The sequence below is a fragment of the Microcebus murinus genome, chromosome 2, assembly GCF_040939455.1.
Source record: "Microcebus murinus isolate Inina chromosome 2, M.murinus_Inina_mat1.0, whole genome shotgun sequence".
Taxonomy (NCBI): Eukaryota; Metazoa; Chordata; class Mammalia; order Primates; family Cheirogaleidae; genus Microcebus; species Microcebus murinus.
In genome coordinates, this window is record NC_134105.1 from 21,686,691 (window position 1) to 21,708,302 (window position 21,612).

Consider the following 21,612-nt stretch of genomic DNA (forward strand, 5'->3'; position numbering starts at 1 on the left):
ACCAAGACACCACTGCACCTTGGCCTGGACAAAAGACTGAGACCAACTCTCAAAACAAAACAAAACAAAAAAAATCACAGCTAAGGACAGGGACTAAATAAACAAACAGAAATGTATTGCACACATTAAAACCATCTTAAGTCCTTTTTTAAATGAATTGGTCATTTACTATTATATTTAGCACCAGAATGATAAATGACCCAGTGACAGTATTACAACAATTCATCTTTTAAAACAAGTGACTGTTTAGACCAAACTAAATCAGCAATTTAAGTTTTTAAAGACATTCATTCAAAGCAGATATCCTAAGTGGACAGTGATTATAAAAGATTTTCAAAACTGAAATAGTGAACTTTTTTTACCTGATGTTCTGCATGAATGTTATCCCCAGTAGGCCATCGATGTTTGCTATTATTATAGCCGCCTCCACCACTTCCTCCTCCCCCAAGCTGCTCACCATGCTGGCGCTGAAAGAAGTAGTCCACCATAGCGTCGTCCTGGGAACGGCCTGCAACTCCTATGGATCCTGGGACAGGGCTGGAGTGTGTCCCAGCTGCAAGAGCCTGATTTGCAGCTGGCTGTGGCTGCGCTTGCGACCCTGTTCCAGATGTCAAAACAACAGGCATGTTGGGATTAGCTGGTTCTTGAGGGTGATGTTTCAGGTGGGGGCTGAAAGAGTCCTGCCAAAGCACTGTTTTTCTCTTCAAGACACATGCAACGCTCATTCCACCAACACCTAAGGACAAACAGGTGTCAAATGTTTAATATTTGCATCTTTTAAAACATAATTCAACATACACTAAAAATATGAACTCCATGGTCACATTATGGGTCAAAAAGAAAAAAAAAAATGAACCCATGTATTTTGCAATACAATCATACACAACCAGTTTCTGCCAAGCAGCTAAATATTTTATACTACACAATTTCCTAAACTGAAACCTCCATTTTTAAGTTGCCTAGTCTATGTGTACAGAAATAAATGTAGTTGGTGGCAGACACTCTGACAGGGTATTGAAATCAGGGCTCAATATTACAACTTCAGGGAAGCTTATGTTATTACATAAGGTAACAAAAGGTAACAATACAGAATTAGACTTTGATCAATGGCTTCGGTTCAACCCAACTTATTTGCACCCTAAGCCAACTGTGGTGGATAGTTTTTAATTGAACAAGAGCTTTTCACAAAAAATCACAATTTTACACCTGAAGCAGACACATGCCAATAACCAAACAAAAACCTAAACCCATATATAATTAACAATGGCTCAGTCTGTCTAACTTACTTAAAAGGACCCTTTAAAAGGTCCAACATTGATAATAACATGAAAAAGTAAGACCCTCTGACCAAGAACAGCAGCAGCATATTCTTAGCCTAAATCTTCATATCAACTGTTATTGATGGAAAAAGAAATTCAAGATTTTTACCAATAACTTTTAACTGTAATCACATCATTATTCCATTAGTGCTTCAACTCCCATAAACAGGATGAGACCAAACCAAATTCAAACACCTTACTCGAAAATACAGAAAGCTTCGCTATAAAAACCAGAGGCCTTGGCCAGGAGAGGTGGCTCACGCCCCGCCCCGTAATCCTAGCACTCTGGGAGGCCGAGGCCAGCGGATTGCTCAAGGTCAGGAGTTCAAAACCAGCCTGAGCCGGAGACCCAGTCTCTACCAAAAATAGAAAGAAATTAATTGATCAACTAAAATATATATATAGAAAAAATTAGCCGGGCATGGTGGCACATGCCTGTAGTCCCAGCTACTCGGGAGGCTGAGGCAGTAGGATCACTTGAGCCCAAGAGATTGAGGTTGCTGTGAACTACGCTGATTATGCTGATACCACAGCACTCCGGGCAACAAAGTGAGACTCTGTCTCAAAAAAAAAAAAAAAAAAAAAAAAAAACACGAGAGGCCTCAACACAGTAATAGCATAGCATATATATTGTAGACACTATCTTATAACAAAAACACTGAACAGTAAGGATTATTATCCCTAGTTTACAGATGAAAAGACTAAGAAAAGCACAGAAAAGTTATGTGATGTATTCAAGGCCACTCAGCTAGTGAGTAGCAGAGAAAGGATTCTAACAATTATGTTTTGTACCCAAACCTAGTTCTTTCTACCAACCCCTTGCTACTCTCCAGTAACTCAACAATATCTGTCACTTGTATCCTCTACTCTTCTCTGAAGACCAAAAAAGAATACCTGAAATGTTACCATGAAACATTACTATTTAAGTTATTTAAAACAAAAACTACCTTTATACATAAGATAGAACACTTGTCAGCTTGTGTGGGTGCTTAAAAAAAAGCTACAAAGTAAATAAATCAGTTACCAATTAGGACACACCTGTCCACAACCACTAGTGTCTTAATTTCAAGGCTATCAACCCAACAGTCCCACGGCTACAAATGCCTTTTCTCTCCTCCCAAGCCCTACTCTGACATTTTAAAAACAGATTTATGGGAAATCTACTATCTCTGTATTGAATAATTAAACCTCTTGATAAAGTAGCAATCGCTTCTCACAACTAAATTCATGCTTTCAAGCCAGAAGTAAAAAGACACAATGGAATTTGTAATTTGTTCAAAGCCTAATTTGAAAACACCTAGTCAACAATTCCAATCCATCACCCACCTTACCAGGGTACTGGAGAAGTCTAGCTTTATGACTTCACTTTCTGCTTTCATGAATAAAATCTTGTCCATGCTCAAGTACCAACACCAGAAAGTCATCGCTGTTTCACGCTTGGTCTCTGCAAAATGCAAACTAATCTAATGCCTTCCTGCTCGGTTTTTAAAAGAACTCACTACCCTCTTTTTACCAATATTGGACAGTCCCATTTTCTTCTAAAAGGAAATCTCAATCTAACAATCTTTGTTCTAGAACAGGCCAGGAGTTCCAAAACCCAAATTCTACCACTGAACAACCCTCTTTGAACCTGTTTCCTTATCTAGAAAATGAACAAACCCTTCCTCTTTGCCTCACAATATTTTTGTTGTGTTTTTTAATCAAAGCAAGATAGATATACAAGTTTTTGATAAAATTAAAGTCACTGTGCTGAAGACCCCAGGAATTTAGTTACCACCAGTTAAGGAAATGAAGCTCCAGTCCCTAAGAGAATTCCTAAAGTAACAAATGCAATCTTTTCTGAAATTAAAAAAAAAAAAAATGTCAAAATAGTTATCTTACAAGGAATTTCCATATGAAAAAAGTTTACCACTGAAACACACTGAACACAACTTCACTCTAAAAGGGGAGGGGGAGGGGAAGATTCCTATAAAAATGTTCAAACAAAACAATTGGCTTTTGTATAGCTATCTGAATGCCCTAAGACTTCCTGCTTTACCTAATGAGGCAAGGCAGTTTCTCAAACAAGAGAAAACCTGGCAGAAGAGACAATCTGAAAGTGAGCAAATACCTAAGCAATTAACACGTGTCTTGAGTAGTTTTGTAATATTTTGGCAACTACAGCACAAAAATTAAGAACTCAATCACCTAAATATCTGAAAATACTTAAACTGTCGATACCTTTCAGGGAACTCTCAAAGCTAAAAAAAAGTATGTGTAGCCGTTCGAAATGTGATTTTTTTTAAATGACACATTATGAAAATAAGTATTTTAAGCAACTAGAATTAAGTGCTGATTCTAGCTACTCTTCCACAGCTTTCAAACTGTGTACATCAAAGCGGATTTTTTAATATCACCAATAGAGTTTAATTCAAACAAAGGAACACAGTTTAATCTATCTCCCTGGCTCACCTTTTACTAAAATGCTTAGTGGTTTAAAAGGTGTTTATTTTTACCACATTGAATAAACATTCTGTGGTCATAAATTTATTTTAAAGGAGTTCATCTCAAACCAAACTAAACAAATTCCAACTTCAAAAAGCTGCGGCTTTGGACAAAACGAATTCAACTGAGGCTAAGGCAAAGCACTAACTCAAAGTTCAGAACCCCGTGAGTATTTCCAAACAGCCCAGATAAAGAATCAACAGCCCCTGAAAGTGTTTTATAAAGTTAAAATTAGCAATGAGTCAAAATGTTTATTTTGCTTAGGAAAACTACATCGAAATCCACATATTGGCTTGTCCTGGTGAGTTTTTAAGTGTTTTCATAAGATAAACACAATGTTAAACCTATTGTTTCAGAAGTAACTGACTTTAAAGTAGAACCCAAGAAAAGGCTTATAAAATCTCATTCTTAACAATCCCAGTAATAAAAGGAAGTGAGCAAAATGATATCGAGAGCTAAGAACTGTTTTCTGAATTGAACAATGAAGGGTAACAAACCTTCAAGTTATGGCAAGGATAAAACCTTCTCTGGTAATGTTGTGTGCGGGTTTGGGGGTTTGGTTTTTATTTGGGGGGGGGCTATCGTGGGAGGGAAAAGTTACAGGAGCGTATTCCTCACTTGACGTGGGAGTGGTACTGACAAGTAAAACAAATGACCTATGTTTACCAAGCATGTTTGTGAGGACTAAAACTATCCAGCATTGTGTATCTAGAAGGCTTTCCGACCAGTGAAGGCTAAACCCCTCTTTGAGTTAAAAGAGACACCAATACAGGGAAGCTCAAAGAGGAAGAACCCACCAAAAACACAAGCTCTCACGGAAACAAAAGGCCACAACACCCAGGAGCCTCAAAAGCATTCTGAAACTTCCTCATGGCCACTTCTCCACATTTAAGGCTCGCAAAGTTCCTCCACGGTGGGTCTCGCCTGTGGACATAAGGCCACGGCTGCTTCTAAAGCGATTTATTGTTCCTCCTCCTTCGGCGCTACCACGGAAGCTCAAGAAGTCGAAGAAATCCGGGGTGGCACAGAATTACACTTCATGGCCACACACTACACTCGGGGCTTCGCAAACCCATCAAAAAAAGCAAACCGAATAGCAACATCAATCTTCGGGGGCTTCCAACAGGGCCGAGCAAAAATGTAGAGGCACGTCTACGCCCTGGGCCCGGGCCTAAACCCCCGGCATTTTCTTCGCTTCGACCCCGCTCCCCACCCCCTCCCTCCTTTGATAACAATAGGGGCCTTGCTGCTGACTCCAAAACATGTACGAGGAACAGCAAGTGAGAAGCCACAGCCAGGGCCCCGGCGGTTTTTCCAAAGCCCTTCTCACCCCCCCAACCGCTCTTAAACACCAATACGAAGGGACAATCTGCTCGCTAGGGGTCCAGAGCAGCGTTTGCGGCCGACGGGGTGCGGATACTCACGGGCGGAGCGGTAGGATGAAGATGGATTTCAGCCCCCCGATCTTCTCTCTCCGGCGCTCTCGCTCCCCCTTACCTTTCACTCCGACAACATGGCGGCCCACTGGGGACTGGGCTGGCGCGGTGCATCATGGGATAGGCTCTGGCCCCGGCTCCGGCGGTGGCAGCGGCATGTGCGGAGAAGGCTGGCGGCTCGGAAACAGGTTGCCTGGTTGCCATGCCAACCCGGGGCCTGTGTGAACTCGGGAAACTCGCAGGCAACACAACCGCTGCGCGCGCGAGGTCCCGCCCGCTGGGCGAGCGCGCGCCGCCGGGGCAGCAGGCGGGGTCCCGCCAGCCCGCACCCGAGCGTGCACGGTGCGCGCGGCGCCCGGCCCCGCACCGCCGGCGCCGAGCACGCTGGGTCGCCCCGGACACGCTAGGACCCCGCGCCCCCCGGCTCTCCGCGCCCTCGCCGGCTCGCCACCTAGTTAACAACCTGCAGTGCCGACAGGCCGCGGCCACCGCGCGGCCCCGGCCTCCAGTGCCGGGTTCAAAGCCCTTCTCTGCTGCCTTCGCGCTCTGTGGCCTTATTTATCTACGCTACCTGCCTCCGTTTCCCCACTTGCAAAATGCGGAGGGAAATGATAACGCCTACTTAGCAGAAATGGCCGGGAGGATTCAGTGGAATAATGTATGCCAAGTGCTTACTACAGTGCCTGGGACTCTAAGCAGTGCAGCACAACTGGCGGGGTCCAGCGCGGAATGACAAATGCGGGGCCCTTGTTCAAAACTACCACCAATTTCAAGATGGCGGCAGCAGAACACTAAACAAAGGACAGGAGGCCCACCCTGCCTGTGAGCGCTGAGTCTTCCTGCCGGCTGCTGTCAATCTGTCCAGTTTCACAAATGAATGGAAACGTGACCATTTGATGAAAGTGACTTTTCAAATCACTAGTATTTGACAAGGTATAGTTATACTATCGCAAACTAAACTCAAGACAGCTTGAAAACTTAGACAAACCACGATACTATAAAACACCAGAAGATGTTAGGGGGCAAAACTCTATAATTGGAGGAGAGAACATGTTTGTAATCATGAATCAAAATCAATAGATCATAAAGACAAAGATTGTAACAAACGTAACCATCTGTACTGGAAGAGGTGCCATCAACAAAGTAGAACAAATAAAAAAATGGCTAAAAATATTTGCTATATACATGGTAGGCAAATGGTTAATCGTCATGATAAATACAGAACTTCTCTTATTGATAAAATCCAAAATAGGCAAAGACACATTAAAAAATCACATATGGCCAACAAACAAAAAATAGGTAGCCTAGGGCTGAGAGCTGGAGGAGCAGGAATGGGGAGGTACTATTAACAGATAAGGGGTTTCTTTTGGGACTGTTGAAAAAGTTTTAAAATTAGATCATGATGATGGTTGCAATACTCTGTGACTATAATAAAAAACCACTGAACTATGCACTTTCTTTATTTATTCTAATAGGTTTGGGTCTCACTATATTGCCCACTCTAGTCTCAACTCCTTGGCTCAAGCTTCTCCCACCTCAGTCTCCGGAGTAACTGGAACTACAGGCACACACACCACTCCAGACTGTACACTTTAAATGAGTGGATTTTATGGTATGTGAAATACATATAAAAACTGTAAAAGATGAGGCTGGGTGTGGTGGCTCATATATGTTATCCCAGCACTTTGGGAGGTTGAGCCAGGAGGATAGCTTGAATCCAGGAGTTCCAGACCAGCCTGAGCAATATAGTAAGACCCTGTCTCTACAAAAAATTTAAAAAATTTAGCTGGTCCTGGCCGGGCAGTGGCTCATACCTATAATCCTAGCACTCTGAGAGACCAAAGTGGGAGGATCACTTGAGGTCAGGGGTTCAAGACCAGCCTGAGCAAGAGTAAGACCTCATCTCTACTAAAAATAGAAAAATTAGCTGGGCTTGATGACACATGCCTGTAGTCCCAGCTACTCAGGAAGCTGAGGCAGGAGAATTGCTTGACCCCAGGAGTTTGAGGTTGCTGTGAGCTAGGCTGATGCCATGACACTCTAGCCCAGTAGACAGAACAAGACTCTGTCTCACAAAAAAAAAAAAAAAAACTTTAAAAGATGAGAAAAATAGCTAATAAAAGAAATACAACTTTGAAATACAATGTTTTCGTCTATTGAACACACTGGCCAAAATTAAAATGATTGTTAACATCATGGTTCTGCAAGTGTGTGAGAAAATCAGCACTCATATTGCTTAAATTAAGCATGCATTAGCTTTATTTTTTAAAAAAAGAATGTTACTTTGTTTTAAAAAAGAATATTCACGATGCTTTTTAGGAAAAAAAGAAAAAAAAATAAAAAAGAATAAAAGAATGAGATTTTCATTTCTGAATAAGACTTGGAAGTTAAAGATCCTGTACTCTGCTATTTCTTGGCAGTGTGACCTTGGGCAAGTCTCTGAGTCTCAGCTCCCTCATCTGTAAAATAAGGATATCAATTATCTTCTCACAGGCTGGTTATTATGGTTAAATGAACACATGTAAGGTGTCTGACACAAAATTAGTACTCAATAAATGTAGCTGTTTTGTTGTAGCTGTGATGTTATATTCACTTCTGAATCCCCAGAGACCAACTTAGTGCAGGGCATATAGTAATTGCTCATTAAATGTTAAAGGAATGAATTGAACAGCTAGAGCAGGCATCCTCAAACTATGGCCTGCAGGCCACATGCAGGCTGCCTAGCACATTTATCTGGCCCTCCAGGTGTTTTTGCCACCTGCCTGTTCTGCTTAGCAGCCAACTCGTCCTGGGCCCACAGTGCACACTCTCCAACTGTCTGAGGGACAGTGAACTGGCCCCCCTGTTTAAAAAGTTTGAAGACCCCTGAACTAAAGTGTCAATACTCAGATTCAACAATCCTATAAGTAATGTGCTATATTCAGAGATTGAGCTCTGGAGCCAGACCAGATATTACTCACCTAACCTCTCTGAGCCTCCATTTTCTCCCCTGCAACATGTAGCTAATACAACAGCACTAAATGAAAAAAACAGACAAAGCATCTAGCCCCGTAGGGCCAGGACAGAGTGCTAGGTAACCATAATAGGAAAATCTGCAGGATGAGAAAATTTAGCAGACATAAGAAAGTTAAAAATTTTCAGACTCTTACCAGTCTCCATGTGCTCCATGATTTCTTTCTGTGATGCATGACTAACTCCCTACTAGTGTACTTGGGCGTAGAGATTCTAATGTCAGTTTAGCCACAGCTATGTGGTACCAGCCTTCAGGCTCCACCCCATCCAGCCAAATGATGCAATCCCAACAAAATACTTGTCTCCTGATTTCCCTGATTTCCTTTAAGGAACTGCTTTCAAAGGCCTCGGCTCAGCCCCAAAATAACCCCTGTAGAGCATTGCCTCCAACAAACTCTTAATATCATCCTGTTATCAAATGCTTAGGTATCAAATGCTCAGGTGTGTGCCATGTACTGTGCTAAGACTTTTATATTCATTATTTCATCTAAAACTCACAAACTATCTATGACAAGGACATTATTATTCACATTTAAACGTGAGAAAACCAAGGCTTGAAGAGGTTAGGAAATGGATTAACATTTATCCAAACATATTGTCTAAGGCTATTTGCTGAGAGTTGTCTGGGCAAGGCAATGTCCAAATCATGCCTAAAACTTGGGAATCCTCACAATTCATCTGGTTAAATAGATATGTAGTAGATAATATCATCAATCTTTGGGAGTTTGTGAAGCCTAAAATTCTAACCAAGCTGACCTGGGGAGAGGATTAAGGTGGATTTGAGAAGGGTATTTTTAATCTAATCGGGAGAAAACTAATCCATTCCATTGCAACCTAATTGGAAAAAGACCTACATAGGTCTCAAAACAAAAACTTTCAGTGAAGGCCATTCAAGAAAGCCTTGGTTCAGGAACATCACATGTTACTTCTTCCTTCATAGGGTAGTGGTCCTCAAAGTATGATCTAAGGCTTACTGGTAAGTCAGCCAACCTGGCCTTGCTAACAACTGAGAACAAATTCCAGAAAAGACAACTGCCATAGAATTCCACAGACTTTCATTCTCTCTTATAACAAACTATTTGGCTAGTAAAATTTCCTAGAATGTGGTATTTATAAACTGAAAATAGAGCATTCTCAAGCAAGTTTAGACTTCCCCAGTTTTCTGGAAGGATATTTTGTTTGTGAGTTTGAGTTGCTCTTTGAACTGTGTTACACTTGTGTTTTTGTATATTTGTTGAATCTCCCTTGGGCGGCACTTTGGTTCATTGTTTTGATGCTTGGGTAATGGTTACACTGTTACCATTTCCATTGTCAGTTTGTTTCTTGGCAGATCATGGTTATTAGAGTGCTTTTACCACAGGAAAGTCTGAGTGACGGAGGATTTGGGCTTCCACAATTGGTGACTATGTAATTCTGACCAACTCTCACAGAGGAAAACTAGTAAAACTGGAAAAATATTTTTAAAATCTCTGCTTGATATTATTGGAAATCTAACAAGTTAGTGAAGAATTACTGAGCCAGGATCTGGAAAAGGAGAGAGCAGGATATAAGTCCCACATTTATGCTTCCAGGTGGGGCATCTCCTGAGAGATAGCTAAGAGGATGAGTTGTGTTTTTAACAGCCTTCAGTACTTAGGGGAAGAGAGACTGGAGTCCAGAACCTGCTAAGGGGAGAGTGCCTACTGAACTCTCACATTGTGTTGGGTCTCAAAGGACAGCCCTCTAAAAGTGACAGTGAATAGAGTAGACTAGCCCTTACAGGATTGTAACTCAGGTTCAAACCATCTCAAATCCTGACATCATATTAAGGTGATCCCAGAGGGACAATGCCTCCAGGTACCTGGCAGAAAACAGTCCTCTGGATAAAGATATTCTCATTCTTGGCCGGGCGCGGTGGCTCACACCTGTAATCCTAGCACTCTGGGAGGCCAAGGCAGGAGGATTGCTTGAGCTCAGGAGTTTGAGACCAGTCTGAGCAAAAGTGAGACCCCTTCTCTATTAAAAAATAGAAAAACTTAGCTGGGGCCAGGTGCGGTGGCTCACGCCTGTAATCCTAGCACTCTGGGAGGCGGAAGCGGGAGGATGTTCGAGGTCAGGAGTTCAAAACCAGCCTGAGCAAGAGCGAGACCCCTTCTCTACTATAAATAGAAAGAAATTAATTGCCCAACTAATATATATATAAAAAATTAGCCAGGCATGGTGGCGCATGCCTGTAGTCCCAGCTACTCGGGAGGCTGAGGCAGGAAGATTGCTTGAACCCAGGAGTTTGAGGTTGCTGTGAGCTAGGCTGACACCATGGCACTCACTCTAGCCTGGGCAACAAAGTGAGACTCTGTCTCAAAAAAAAAAAAAGAAAAGAAAAACTTAGCTGGGTATGGTGGCACACGCCTGCAGTCCCAGCTACTTGGGAGACTGAGGCAGCAGGATCACTTGAGCCCAGGAGTGGGAGGTTGCTGTGAACTAGGCTGAGGCCACAGCACTCTAGCCCAGGGAACAGAGTGAGACTGTCTCCAAAAAAAAAAAAAAAAAAAAAGGGTGGGACGTGGTGGCTCACGCCTGTAGTAATCCTAGCACTCTGGGAGGCCCAGGCAGATGGATCACTCAAGATCAGGAGTTCGAAACCAGCCTGAGCAAGAGTAAGGTCCCGTCTCTACTAAAAATAGAAAGAAAAAGTAATTGGCCAACTAAAATATATAGAAAAAATTAGCCAGGCATGGTGGCATATGCCTGTAGTCCCAACTACTCGGGCTGAGGCAGTAGGATTGCTTGAGCCCAGGAATTTGAGGTTGCTGTGAGCTAGGCTGACACCATAGCACTCACTCTAGCCTGGGCAACAGAGTGAGACTGTCTCAAAAAAAAAAAAAAAAAAAAGATATTTTCATCCTAGGCCTCAAATTATTTCTATGAAAATTTATGCAAATATAATATTCAGTCCACAAATAAAAATAATCACACATACTAGAAAACAAGACAACATTAACAAAAAAACCCAGACACCAAGTAAAATAGACACTTGAAAGGAGCCCTAGATATTGGAGTCATCAGATTCTTTCTTATGTTCAAGAAAATAAATAGAAGATTGATAATTTTGACAGAAAAGTGGAAAACATACAAGACAAATAGAAATTTTATAAGTGGAAAATATATAATAATCAGGTTACACAGCACTAAACACTGATAAAGATGAATTAATTAATTTAGAGATTGGTCAGAGAAAATATCCAAAATGAAACGTAAGAGACAAAAGGGTAGAAAAGAGAGAGAAGAGGGTGAGTCACAGAGGAGACATGAGTCAGTGTAACATACAGGAAAACCAAGAGAGGAAGGAAAGAACGAGGAAGATCTATCTGACAGGAAAGGACCAATTTTCCAACACTAATGAAAAAATAAAGCCACAGATTTGAGAAACTATGAATTCTACACAAGAAACCTCAGAAAACTTGAGGCTGTCATATGGGTAAGGCCTGAGAAGATGGTGGCTGTCCCTTTGCCCATCCTCAAGAGACACGGAGGCAAATCAGGGCAGTGCAAAAACACTGACGAATACAGAGTGGACACAACCCCAATGCATGCAAGAGGCAGCGAAAGTAAAGTATGTTTTTGCCTAAAGAAAGATGTTCAGGCCGGGCGCTGTGGCTCACGCCTGTAATCCTAGGTCTTGGGAGGCCGAGGCGGGCGGATTGCTCAAGGTCAGGAGTTCAAAACCAGCCTGAGCAAGAGCGAGACCCCGTCTCTACTATAAATAGAAAGAAATTAATTGGCCAACTGATATATATATAAAAAATTAGCCGGGCATGGTGGCGCATGCCTGTAGTCCCAGCTACCCAGGAGGCTGAGGCAGAAGGATCACTCGAGCCCAGGAGTTTGAGGTTGCTGTGAGCTAGGCTGACGCCACGGCACTCACTCTAGCCTGGGCAACAAAGCGAGACTCTGTCTCAAAAAAAAAAAAAAAAAAAAAAAAAAAAAGAAAGATGTTCAAAGGGTAAAAGCTAATACCAAAGGAAAAGAGAAATTAGAGATTTTACACATGTCATCACACATTCATCAAAACTCACAGAATGTGCTCCACCAAGAGTGAACTCTAATGTAAACTATGGACTTTGGGTGATGATATATCAATGTCAGTTCACTGATGTACCAGTCTGGTGGTACAACAAATGTTGTATAACATATGTACTAGTCTGGTGTTGAATGTTGATGGTCAGGTAGGCTGTGCCTTTGTGGAGGAAGAGGGTAGGTGGGAACTCTGTACTTTCTGCTCAATTTTGCCATGAGCCTAAAACTGCTCCTTTTTTTTTTTTTTTTTTTTTGAGACAGAGTCTCACTCTGTTGCCCAGGCTAGAGTGAGTGCCGTGGTGGCAGCCTAGCTCACAGCAACCTCAAACTCCTGGGCTCAAGCAATCCTGCTGCCTCAGCCTCCCAAGTAGCTGGGACTACAGGCATGCACCACCATGCCCGGCTAAGTTTTTCTATATATATTAGTTGGCCAATTAATTTCTTTCTATTTATAGTAGAGACGGGGGTCTCATTCTTGCTCAGGCTGGTTTCGAACTCCTGACCTCGAGCAATCCACCTGCCTCGGCCTCCCAGAGTGCTAGGATTACAGGCATGAGCCACCGCACCCGGCCCCAGCCTTTGTTTTTTATTGTGAAGGTACATCCTCAGTCTTTCAAACACATGTTTTGGCTTGTGATTATCTTTCATATTTTTTAGAGCAATTTCTGTAAAACCATGGATAAGTCAAAAATTCGTGTTATTTTTGAATATGAGTTCCATTGTGGAACCAATGCAGTGCAGACAGGTCAAGATATCAATTAAGTGTTTGGGAAGGATGTGGCTAATGAACACACAGTACGTTGATAGTTTGAGAAGTTCCATTCTGGTGATTTTAGTCTTGAAAATGAGACCAAGGTGGATAATGATGAGCTGAAAGCTGTAGTGGAAGCCAATCCATCTGAACCTACTCGTGAATTAGCAACAGGGTTTGGCATTACTATTCCAGCAATATCAGACCATTTGAAAGAAATGGGCAAAGTAAAGAAGCTGGATAGATGGCTTCCAAATGAATTAAGCATCAGAAGAGAAATTGTCTCTATGCTTGCCTTTCTTTTCTGTAAAGGCAATATAAAGGCAAACCATTTATATACCATATTGTTTCTTACATGTGATGAAAAATCGATTCATTTTGACAATAGCAAGTGTTGGACAAAGATGAAGTGCCAAAACACAGTCCAGAACTGAATACTCATCAAAAAAGCTAATAGTAGGCCGGGTGCGGTGGCTCACACCTGTAATCCTAGCACTCTGGGAGGCTGCGGTGGGCAGATCGCTCAAGGTCAGGAGTTTGAAACCAGCTTGAGCAAGAGCGAGACCCCGTCTCTACTATAAATGAAAAGAAAATTAATTGGCCAACTAATATATATAGAAAAAATTAGCCAGGCATGGTGGTGCATGCCTGTAGTCCCAGCTACTCAGGAGACTGAGGCAGTAGTATTGCTTGAGCCCAGGAGACTGAGGTTGCTGTGAGCTAGGCTGATGCCACAGCACTCTAGCCCAGGCAACAGAGTGAGACTCTGTCTCAAAAAAAAAAAAAAAAACAAAAAAACAAAAAACAAAGCTAATAGGGTCTGTTTGGTGGTCCAGCACTACAGCTTCATGAAACCTGGTCAATTGATTACAGAGGATGTCTACTGCAACCAATTGGATGAAATGATGACGATGCTTATGATTGGGCAGCAGAGATTGGTCAATACAGACAGGCCAACACTCTTGCAAGACTGTATGTTGCAAAAAACAATGCTGCTCAAACTAGAGAAGCTGGATTTGGAAACTCTGTCATCTACTGTATTCACCAGACCTTGCACCAACTGACTAACACTTCTTCCAGGCTTTGGACCACTTCTTGCAAGGAAAAATATTCAATTCTCAACAAGCTGTAAAAAATACCTTTCACAATTTCATCACCACTCGCTCTCCAGGCTTCTTCTCCGCTGCCATAATAGACACGCTACTGTTAGATGGCAAAACTGTGTCAATAGTTGAGGTGCACACTTTGATTAATTGTACTGCTTCTTGTTTCAGATATAATAAACTACACCGTTGATTCAAAATTGAACATTTCACATTTAATCACCTAATACATAGGCATGTCTGAGGTAAATCAGTTCTGTAGTCCATTTATTTCAATGGTCCCCAAACTTTTTGGCACCAGGTACCATTTTCACAGAACACAGTTTTCCCGTGGACTAGGAAGGGGGTGGTTTTGGAATGATTTGAGCGCATTACATTTCTTGTGCACTTTATTTCTATCATTACATTGTATATAGTGAAATAATTATATAACTCACCATAGGTTGGGGACCCCTGGTTTATTTGCCTGATGTATTCGGGTTAACCATTTTCTTCTGGATTGTTTAAAAAGAAAGGCTAACTCCTTTTTCTTGTAAATTTTAGTTGTACATATTATTAAATTGGTAGGATTAAAAAGAAATTTGAAAATACATTTAAGGTAAACAATCTAATCTAACTTCCACTTTTGTTTTATTTTATTGGAATGTGTGAGTAACTTGAGAGCAAAAAGATTTCTTTTGCAGCTATATTGTCAAAACATTTAAAGCGAGTTCCCTATTTAGGATAAAATGATGTAATGTCTGGGATCTGCTTCAAGATAATCTGAAGTGGAGGAAGTAGAAGAGGGTCTAAATGAAACAAGATTGGCCATGAATTGATCATTGTTGAAGCTGAATATTGAATATATGGAAGCTTTATTATAAAACACCAAGAGTAAAAGGCCAAGAGCAGACAAGATTTTTTAAAATCTTTTTTTTTTTTTTTTTTTTGAGACAGAGTCTCGCTTTGTTGCCTAGGCTAGAGTGAGTGCCGTGGCGTCAGCCTAGCTCACAGCAACCTCAAACACCTGGGCTCAAGCGATCCTCCTGCCTCAGCCTCCCAAGTAGCTGGGACTACAGGCATGTGCCACCATGCCCGGCTAATTTTTTCTATATATATTAGTTGGCCAATTAGTTTCTTTCTATTTATAGTAGAGACGGGGTCTCGCTCTTGCTCAGGCTGGTTTCAAACTCCTGACCTAGAGCAATCCGCCCGCCTCGGCCTCCCAGAGAGCTAGGATTACAGGCGTGAGCCACCGCGCCCGGCCCAAATCTTTTTATTTTTAAAAATAAATTTTACACATGCCTGTAATCCTAGCACTCTGGGAGGCCGAGGTGGGCGGATTGCTCAAGGTCAGGGGTTCAAAACTAGCCTGAGCAAGAGCGAGACCCCATCTCTACTATAAATAGAAAGAAATTAATTGGCCAACTAATATATATAGAAAAAAATTAGCTGAGCATGGTGGCACATGCCTGTAGTCCCAGCTACTTGGGAGGCTGAAGCAGGAGGTTTGCTTGAGCCCAGGAGTTTGAGGTTACTGTGAGCTAGGCTGATGCCATGGCATTCACTCTAGCCTGGGCAACAAAATGAGACTCTGTCTCAAAAAAAAAGACAAGGATGGGCAACATAGCAAGACCCCATCTCAAAATAATAATAATAGTAATACCATCTGAGTATAATGACAATTTCATGTCTTTCTTTTCAATACTAATGCCTTGAATTTATTATTGTCTTAATGGACTGGCTAGGACTGCCAACACAAAGTTGAATAGAAATGGTGATAGTGGGCACGCATACCAAGTTGATGATTTTAAAAGGAATGCTTCTGGCCAGGCAGGCAGTGGGCTCACACCTGTAATTCTAGCACTCTGGGAGGCCAAGGTGGGAGGATCTCTTGAGGATAGGAGTTTGAGAACAGCCTGAGCAGTATAGTGAGACCTTGGGTCTTTAAAAATAGAAAAATTAGCCAGGCATTGGTAATTTGTGCCTATAGTCCCATCTACTCAGGAGGCTGAGGCAGGAGGATCACTAGAACCCAGAAGTTTGAAGTTGGAGTGCGCTATGATGACACCATTGCATTGTAGCCTGGGCAACAGAGTGAGACTCTGTGTCAAATATAATAAAATTAAATTAAATTAAGTTAAATAAAATAAAAATTTTCCACATTTAGGATAACATTTGTTGAGGTTTTTTGTTCATGCTATCTTAGGTTACCGTTCTATTTTATAAAATAATTTTCCTGTATTTATTGAAATGATTATATTATTTTTTCCTCTTTAATCTGTTATTATAGTGAATGACATCTGTGTCCAATATGTAAATACATTATTCCTAGGATAATCCCAACTTGGTCATACTGTATTGTTTCTTTGTTTATTTTTTCATCATTGGTTATTTTCACTAGTATTCTGTTTAGGATCTTTGCACCTATATTCACACATGAAATAGGTTTGTAATTTCCTGTCTTTGTTCTTTCTTTATCAGGATTTGGTATCACGGTTATATTGGCCTCATGGAATTGGGGTGGTGGAGGTATTCCCTCTTCTAATTAGAATGATCTGTTTCTTGAAAGTTGACAGAATTTGCCTATAAAACCACCAGGGCCTGGTGTTTTCATTGTTAGAAGTTGTTTACTGCTTCAATTTTTTTTTAAAAAATCTTTTCGCTAGGAAATAATTATAGATTCACAGGAAGTTGCAAAAAATATACTGGAAAATCCTGTGCACCCTTCACCCAGTTTCCCCAGTGGTAACATCTTGCATAACTGTAGGACGATTTCCAAACCAGAAAATTGGCCTTGTTATAATCAACAGGGCTTACTCAGTTTTACATGCACTCATTTGTGGGTGTATGAGTGTATACTTTTATGCAGTTTTATCACATGTAGGTTCATGTAAACACCATCACAGCCAAGACACAAAACTGTTCCAACACCACAAAGATCCTTCCTGCTACCCCTGTATGTCCATTACTACCTCTCCCACCACATCTCCCCGCGCCCATTTCTAAGCTCTGATAACCACCTATCTTTTCTTCATTTGTATAGTTTTGTTATTTCAGGAATATTTAATAAATAGAATCATACAGTATACAACCTTTAAAGACTGCCTCTGTCGACTCAGCATAATTCCCTTGAGTTCTATCCAAGTTGTTGCATGTGTTAATGTTTCCTTCCTTTTCACTGCTGAGCAAGTAGTATTCAGTAGCATGGATGTACCAACAGATTCAACTGCTAAAGGACATTTTGGTTGTTTCCAATTATTGGTTATTACAAATAGAACGGCTATGAACAATTGTGTACAGATTTTGTGTGTGTTTATATATGTGAACACAATTTTCATTTTCCTGAGATAAATGTGCAAGAGTGCAATTTTAATCATTATAAGATTACTTGTCTCTGTTTGCAAGACCAAGTGCTTAAAGAAGAAAAAAAAAAGATTGCTTGCCTTTTTATTTTTCTCTTTTGTAAATTTTAAGTTATATTTTCCAGAAAGTAGTCCATTTCATAAATATTTTCAAATTTATTCTCATAAAGTTTATGATAATTTAATCTTTTTTTTTTTTTTTTTTTTTTTTTGAGACAGAGTCTTGCTCTGTCACCCTGGCTAGATTGTGGTGCTCACTGCAAGTTCAATTTCCTGGGCTCGAGAGATTCTCCTGCCTCAGCCTCCTGAGTAGCTGGGCCTACAGGCATGTGCCACCACGCCTGACTAATTTTTTCTATTTTTAGTAGAGATGGGGTCTCACTCTTCCTCAGGCTGGTCTCAAATGCCTGTGAAGCGATCCTTCCACTTTGGCCTCCCAGAGTGCTGGAGTTACAGGCGTCAGCCACCGTGCCCGACCAGAGCTGGAAATATAAATATGGAAGTTGCTGGCACACAAATGGTATTTAAACCATGAAATCCAGATGAAATTATCAAGGGAGTGAAAGCAGATAGAGAAGAAAATAGAACCAAGGGTTGAGCTCTGGAGCACCCGTACACTGAGAAGTCTGCGAGAAGGAAAGGGACCCCTAAAGGGAAGGAATGGGAAATAGATGACGTGTTGTCCCAAAAACCAACAGAAGACAGTCTATCAAGGAGAAGGAGGGAACAAATGTATCAAACAAGGAGAAAACCTAAAATTAACCATGGAATGTGACAAGGCAGAGGTCACTGGTGACCTTGGCCAGAGCAGTTTCAGGGTAATGCTGGGGGCAAAACCCAGATCAGAGCGGGATTAAGAGAATGAGAGGAGAGGAATTAGAGACAGAGAACACACACAGTCCTTTGGAGATTGGCTTCAAAGACGCTGCAACTGGTGGGAAGATAAAGAGAAGTCTCTTCAAAGATGGGAGAAATAAAATGTTTGTAAACTGATGGGAGTAATCCAGCAGAGAGCAAAAGTTGATGATACCGGAGAGGGAAGATTTGCTGGGGCCACGTCCTTGAGTCTACTGGCTCAGAGGGGACATCGGCTCCAGACAGAAACAAAGAAAGCTCAGCGACGATAGCTAACTGGAAGGCTTGTACCATATATGGGTATAGATTTTGAAATTCCTATGGTTTGCTAGACCATTTCTTTTAACAAAATCTCCACTCTGAAGTCAAAACACATGAGCCAAAGTTTTGTAATGTCAGAACGGAGCGAAGTGTTGGGCGCACAGTAAATGTTCGGTAAGTGACAGGATAATATTATTATTCCCAGCTCTGTATTTTCAGCAGGCTCACGTCTCTCCCCACCGGCTACCGTGCCATCTCCCTCTTTCCCTTCACAGCCAGAGTACTCGAAACAGCTGTCTGCACGTAACTGTTTCTGTTTCTTTGTCTTTCGCTCACTCTTTTCAACCATTGAAATCTCACATCACTCTCACCGCTCTGAATAACACCTCTCCGTGCTAGATCCAGTGAACTCGGCTTTGTCCTCATTCTCCCTGGGCTCTCATCTGACCCCGCTGCCTGGATGTCCTGCTTGAATTGTCCTCTTTCCTTACCTCCAATAACGCCACGCTTCTGTGAGGAGCACCTTCTACCCTGCGACTCTTTTCTCACCTCCATCCTGGGTTTGTCTCTGTGGTGTGTGTAACAGGCATTGCTGGCTTTTGTGTACTGAGGCTCCACCACCCCGTCAACTGCTAAGAATGCCTCTGTCTTCTTTATCACTCTCCATCGTCTTGGTTTAGGGAATGCCAAACCCACCACCGACACAGGGAGAAATCTATGTCCCAAGCCCAACCAATTAGTCATGGTCCAGGAAATGTCTAATGACACAATATGGATCATTGACAACTCCAGGGCTTTTGCTGGAACTGGGAAGAAAGACTGGTGTTCTTCCTATGAGCATTGATAAACTTGTAGGATATAAGCCTGGATTTGCTGGCTACCACCTGTGGCCTCATAAGAAGAGTCTGAGAAGAAGCTACTGCAGAGGGAAACAAAGCCAAGACATGGTGACTGGTGGTGTCACCTAATGACACTGGGGCATGGATCTGGCCATACCGCAAAGCCAGTCCTATCTCCTGAGTCAATAGATTGCTTTGTTTTGTTTTTGCTTACGTCAGTTTCCTTTAGATTTCTGTCACTTACAGTTGATCACAGTGTGATCATAGTGCACTACAGTCTCAGACTCCTTGGCTCAAGCAATCTTCCGCCTCAGCCTCCTGAGTAGCTGGGATGACAGGCACCGGCTACCACTTCCAGCTAACCCGTATCTTATACGCTGCTATCATTCATGTTTTTATCCTGGATTCTCTTGTCTTCATCAGTCTTTCCTTCAGTGATTCCATCCGTGCAGCTATAATGCATCTACTATTAATAATTATACTCAAATTTAAATCCCTAGTACAGACTTCTCTGCCCAGCTCTGGGCTTGCACAGCCACCAACTGCTTATTAGACTCTGCCACACAGATATACCTGCAGATATTGAAAACCCAGTGTGTCCAGACCTTCGCACACCATCTTCCTCCTCCTCTCCAAACCTACTGCCAATCCCCATAACTGCAAATGGAACCACCATTTGCCCAGTAACCAAGAAAATTATGCTAGACTTCTCTCTCTGTTTCACCCAATCAGCCCAGAAATCTCAGGTCATTGTATTTCCTTTACCTATATCCTTTCCTCCAATTCATCACTGGGTATGTAGTGGGGATTAAAAGAGATAACCAAAGGTGGGTGAGGTGCCTCCCACCTGTAATCCCAGGTACTCAGGAGGCTGAGGCTGGAGGATTGCTTGAGCCCAGGAGTTGGAGTCCAGCCTAGGCATTGTAGGAAGACCCCACTCCATCCCAAAAGTAAATAAAAAGAAAAGGAACCTACAATATTAGAATCACACAGATATAACTTAAAGATTGCTATATAATGACCTGCTAATCGTATCATTTTGTTTATTTGTTATTATGGAAATTTCATTGCTACAAATATTAAATACTGCTAAAGTTTATTAGTCTGTAACATTGATATTAATTTTTCTAATTTTTATTACATTAAAATACACATAACAAATTTATCATTTTCAGTATTAAGTGTAGAGTTCAGTGGTATTAAATACATTTATAATATTCAATCGTCACCACCATCCATCTCTACAATTCTTTTCATCTTATAAAAATTTTTTTTTTCTTTTGAGACAGAGTCTCACTCTGTTGCCTGAGCTAGAGTGCCGTGGCATCAGCCTAGCTCACAGCAACCTCAAACTCCTGGGCTCAAGCAATCCTTCTGCCTCAGCCTCCTGAGTAGCTGGGACTACAGGCATGCTCCACCAAGCCCAGCTAATTTTATATATATATTTTGTTTGTTTGTTTGTTTGTTTGTTTAGTTGTCTAGCTAATTTCTGTCTACTTTTAGTAGAGACGGGGTCTTGCTCTTGCTCAGGCTGGTTTCGAACTCCTGAGCTCAAAGGATCCGCCCGCCTTGGCCTTCCAGAGTGCTAGGATTATAGGCGCGAGCCACCACACTGGGCCCCACCTTATAAAATTGAAACTCCGTACCCAATAAATAATAGCTCTTCATTGCCCCCCATCTCTAGCCCGTTAACCACCATCCTACTTTTTGTTGATATGATTTTGATTACTCTAAATATCTTATATAAATAGAATCATACAGTATTTTTTTTACGATTGGCTTATTTCATTTAGCATAATGTCCTCAAGATTCATCCCTGTTATAGCATATTGCAAAATTATCTTCCTTTTAAGGCCAAATAATAGTCCATTGTAGGTATGTACCATATTTTGCTTATCTGTTCATCCGTCGACTTGGGTTGTTTCCACATTTTATCTATTGTGAATAATGCTCATATGAACATGGGTTTATAAATATTTCTTTGAGGCCAGGTGCAGTAGCTTACACCTGTAATCCCAACACTTTGGGAAGCCAAGGTGGGAGGATTGCTTAAGGCCAGAAGTTCAAGACTAGCCTGAGCAACATAGGAAGGCCCTATCTCTACAAAAAATAGAAAAAAATAGTTGGATGCTGTGGTGCATGCCTCTAGTCC

At 41.6% G+C, this 21,612-nt stretch overlaps 1 protein-coding gene across 15 annotated transcripts in view; it reads right to left on the minus strand.

Annotated features, from left to right (window-relative positions):
- PUM1 (pumilio RNA binding family member 1) overlaps positions 1-5,493 on the minus strand; it is a 137,771-nt gene extending 132,278 nt beyond the window's left edge. For 9 of the 15 annotated variants that reach the window (XM_075995969.1, XM_075995967.1, XM_020280410.2 and 6 more), the window contains exons 1-2: positions 5,228-5,493; positions 363-736 (exon numbers count right to left, since the gene is read on the minus strand). In XM_075995969.1, the coding sequence (XP_075852084.1) occupies positions 363-725 (363 nt within the window). In that variant the 5' untranslated portion in view covers positions 726-736; positions 5,228-5,493. Of the gene's footprint in view, positions 1-362; positions 737-5,227 lie in introns of those variants that run through there. The other 6 variants (XM_075995968.1, XM_012757322.2, XM_012757320.2 and 3 more) reach the window with 3 other exon arrangements.
- Between the last annotated feature and the right edge of the window lie 16,119 nt (positions 5,494-21,612).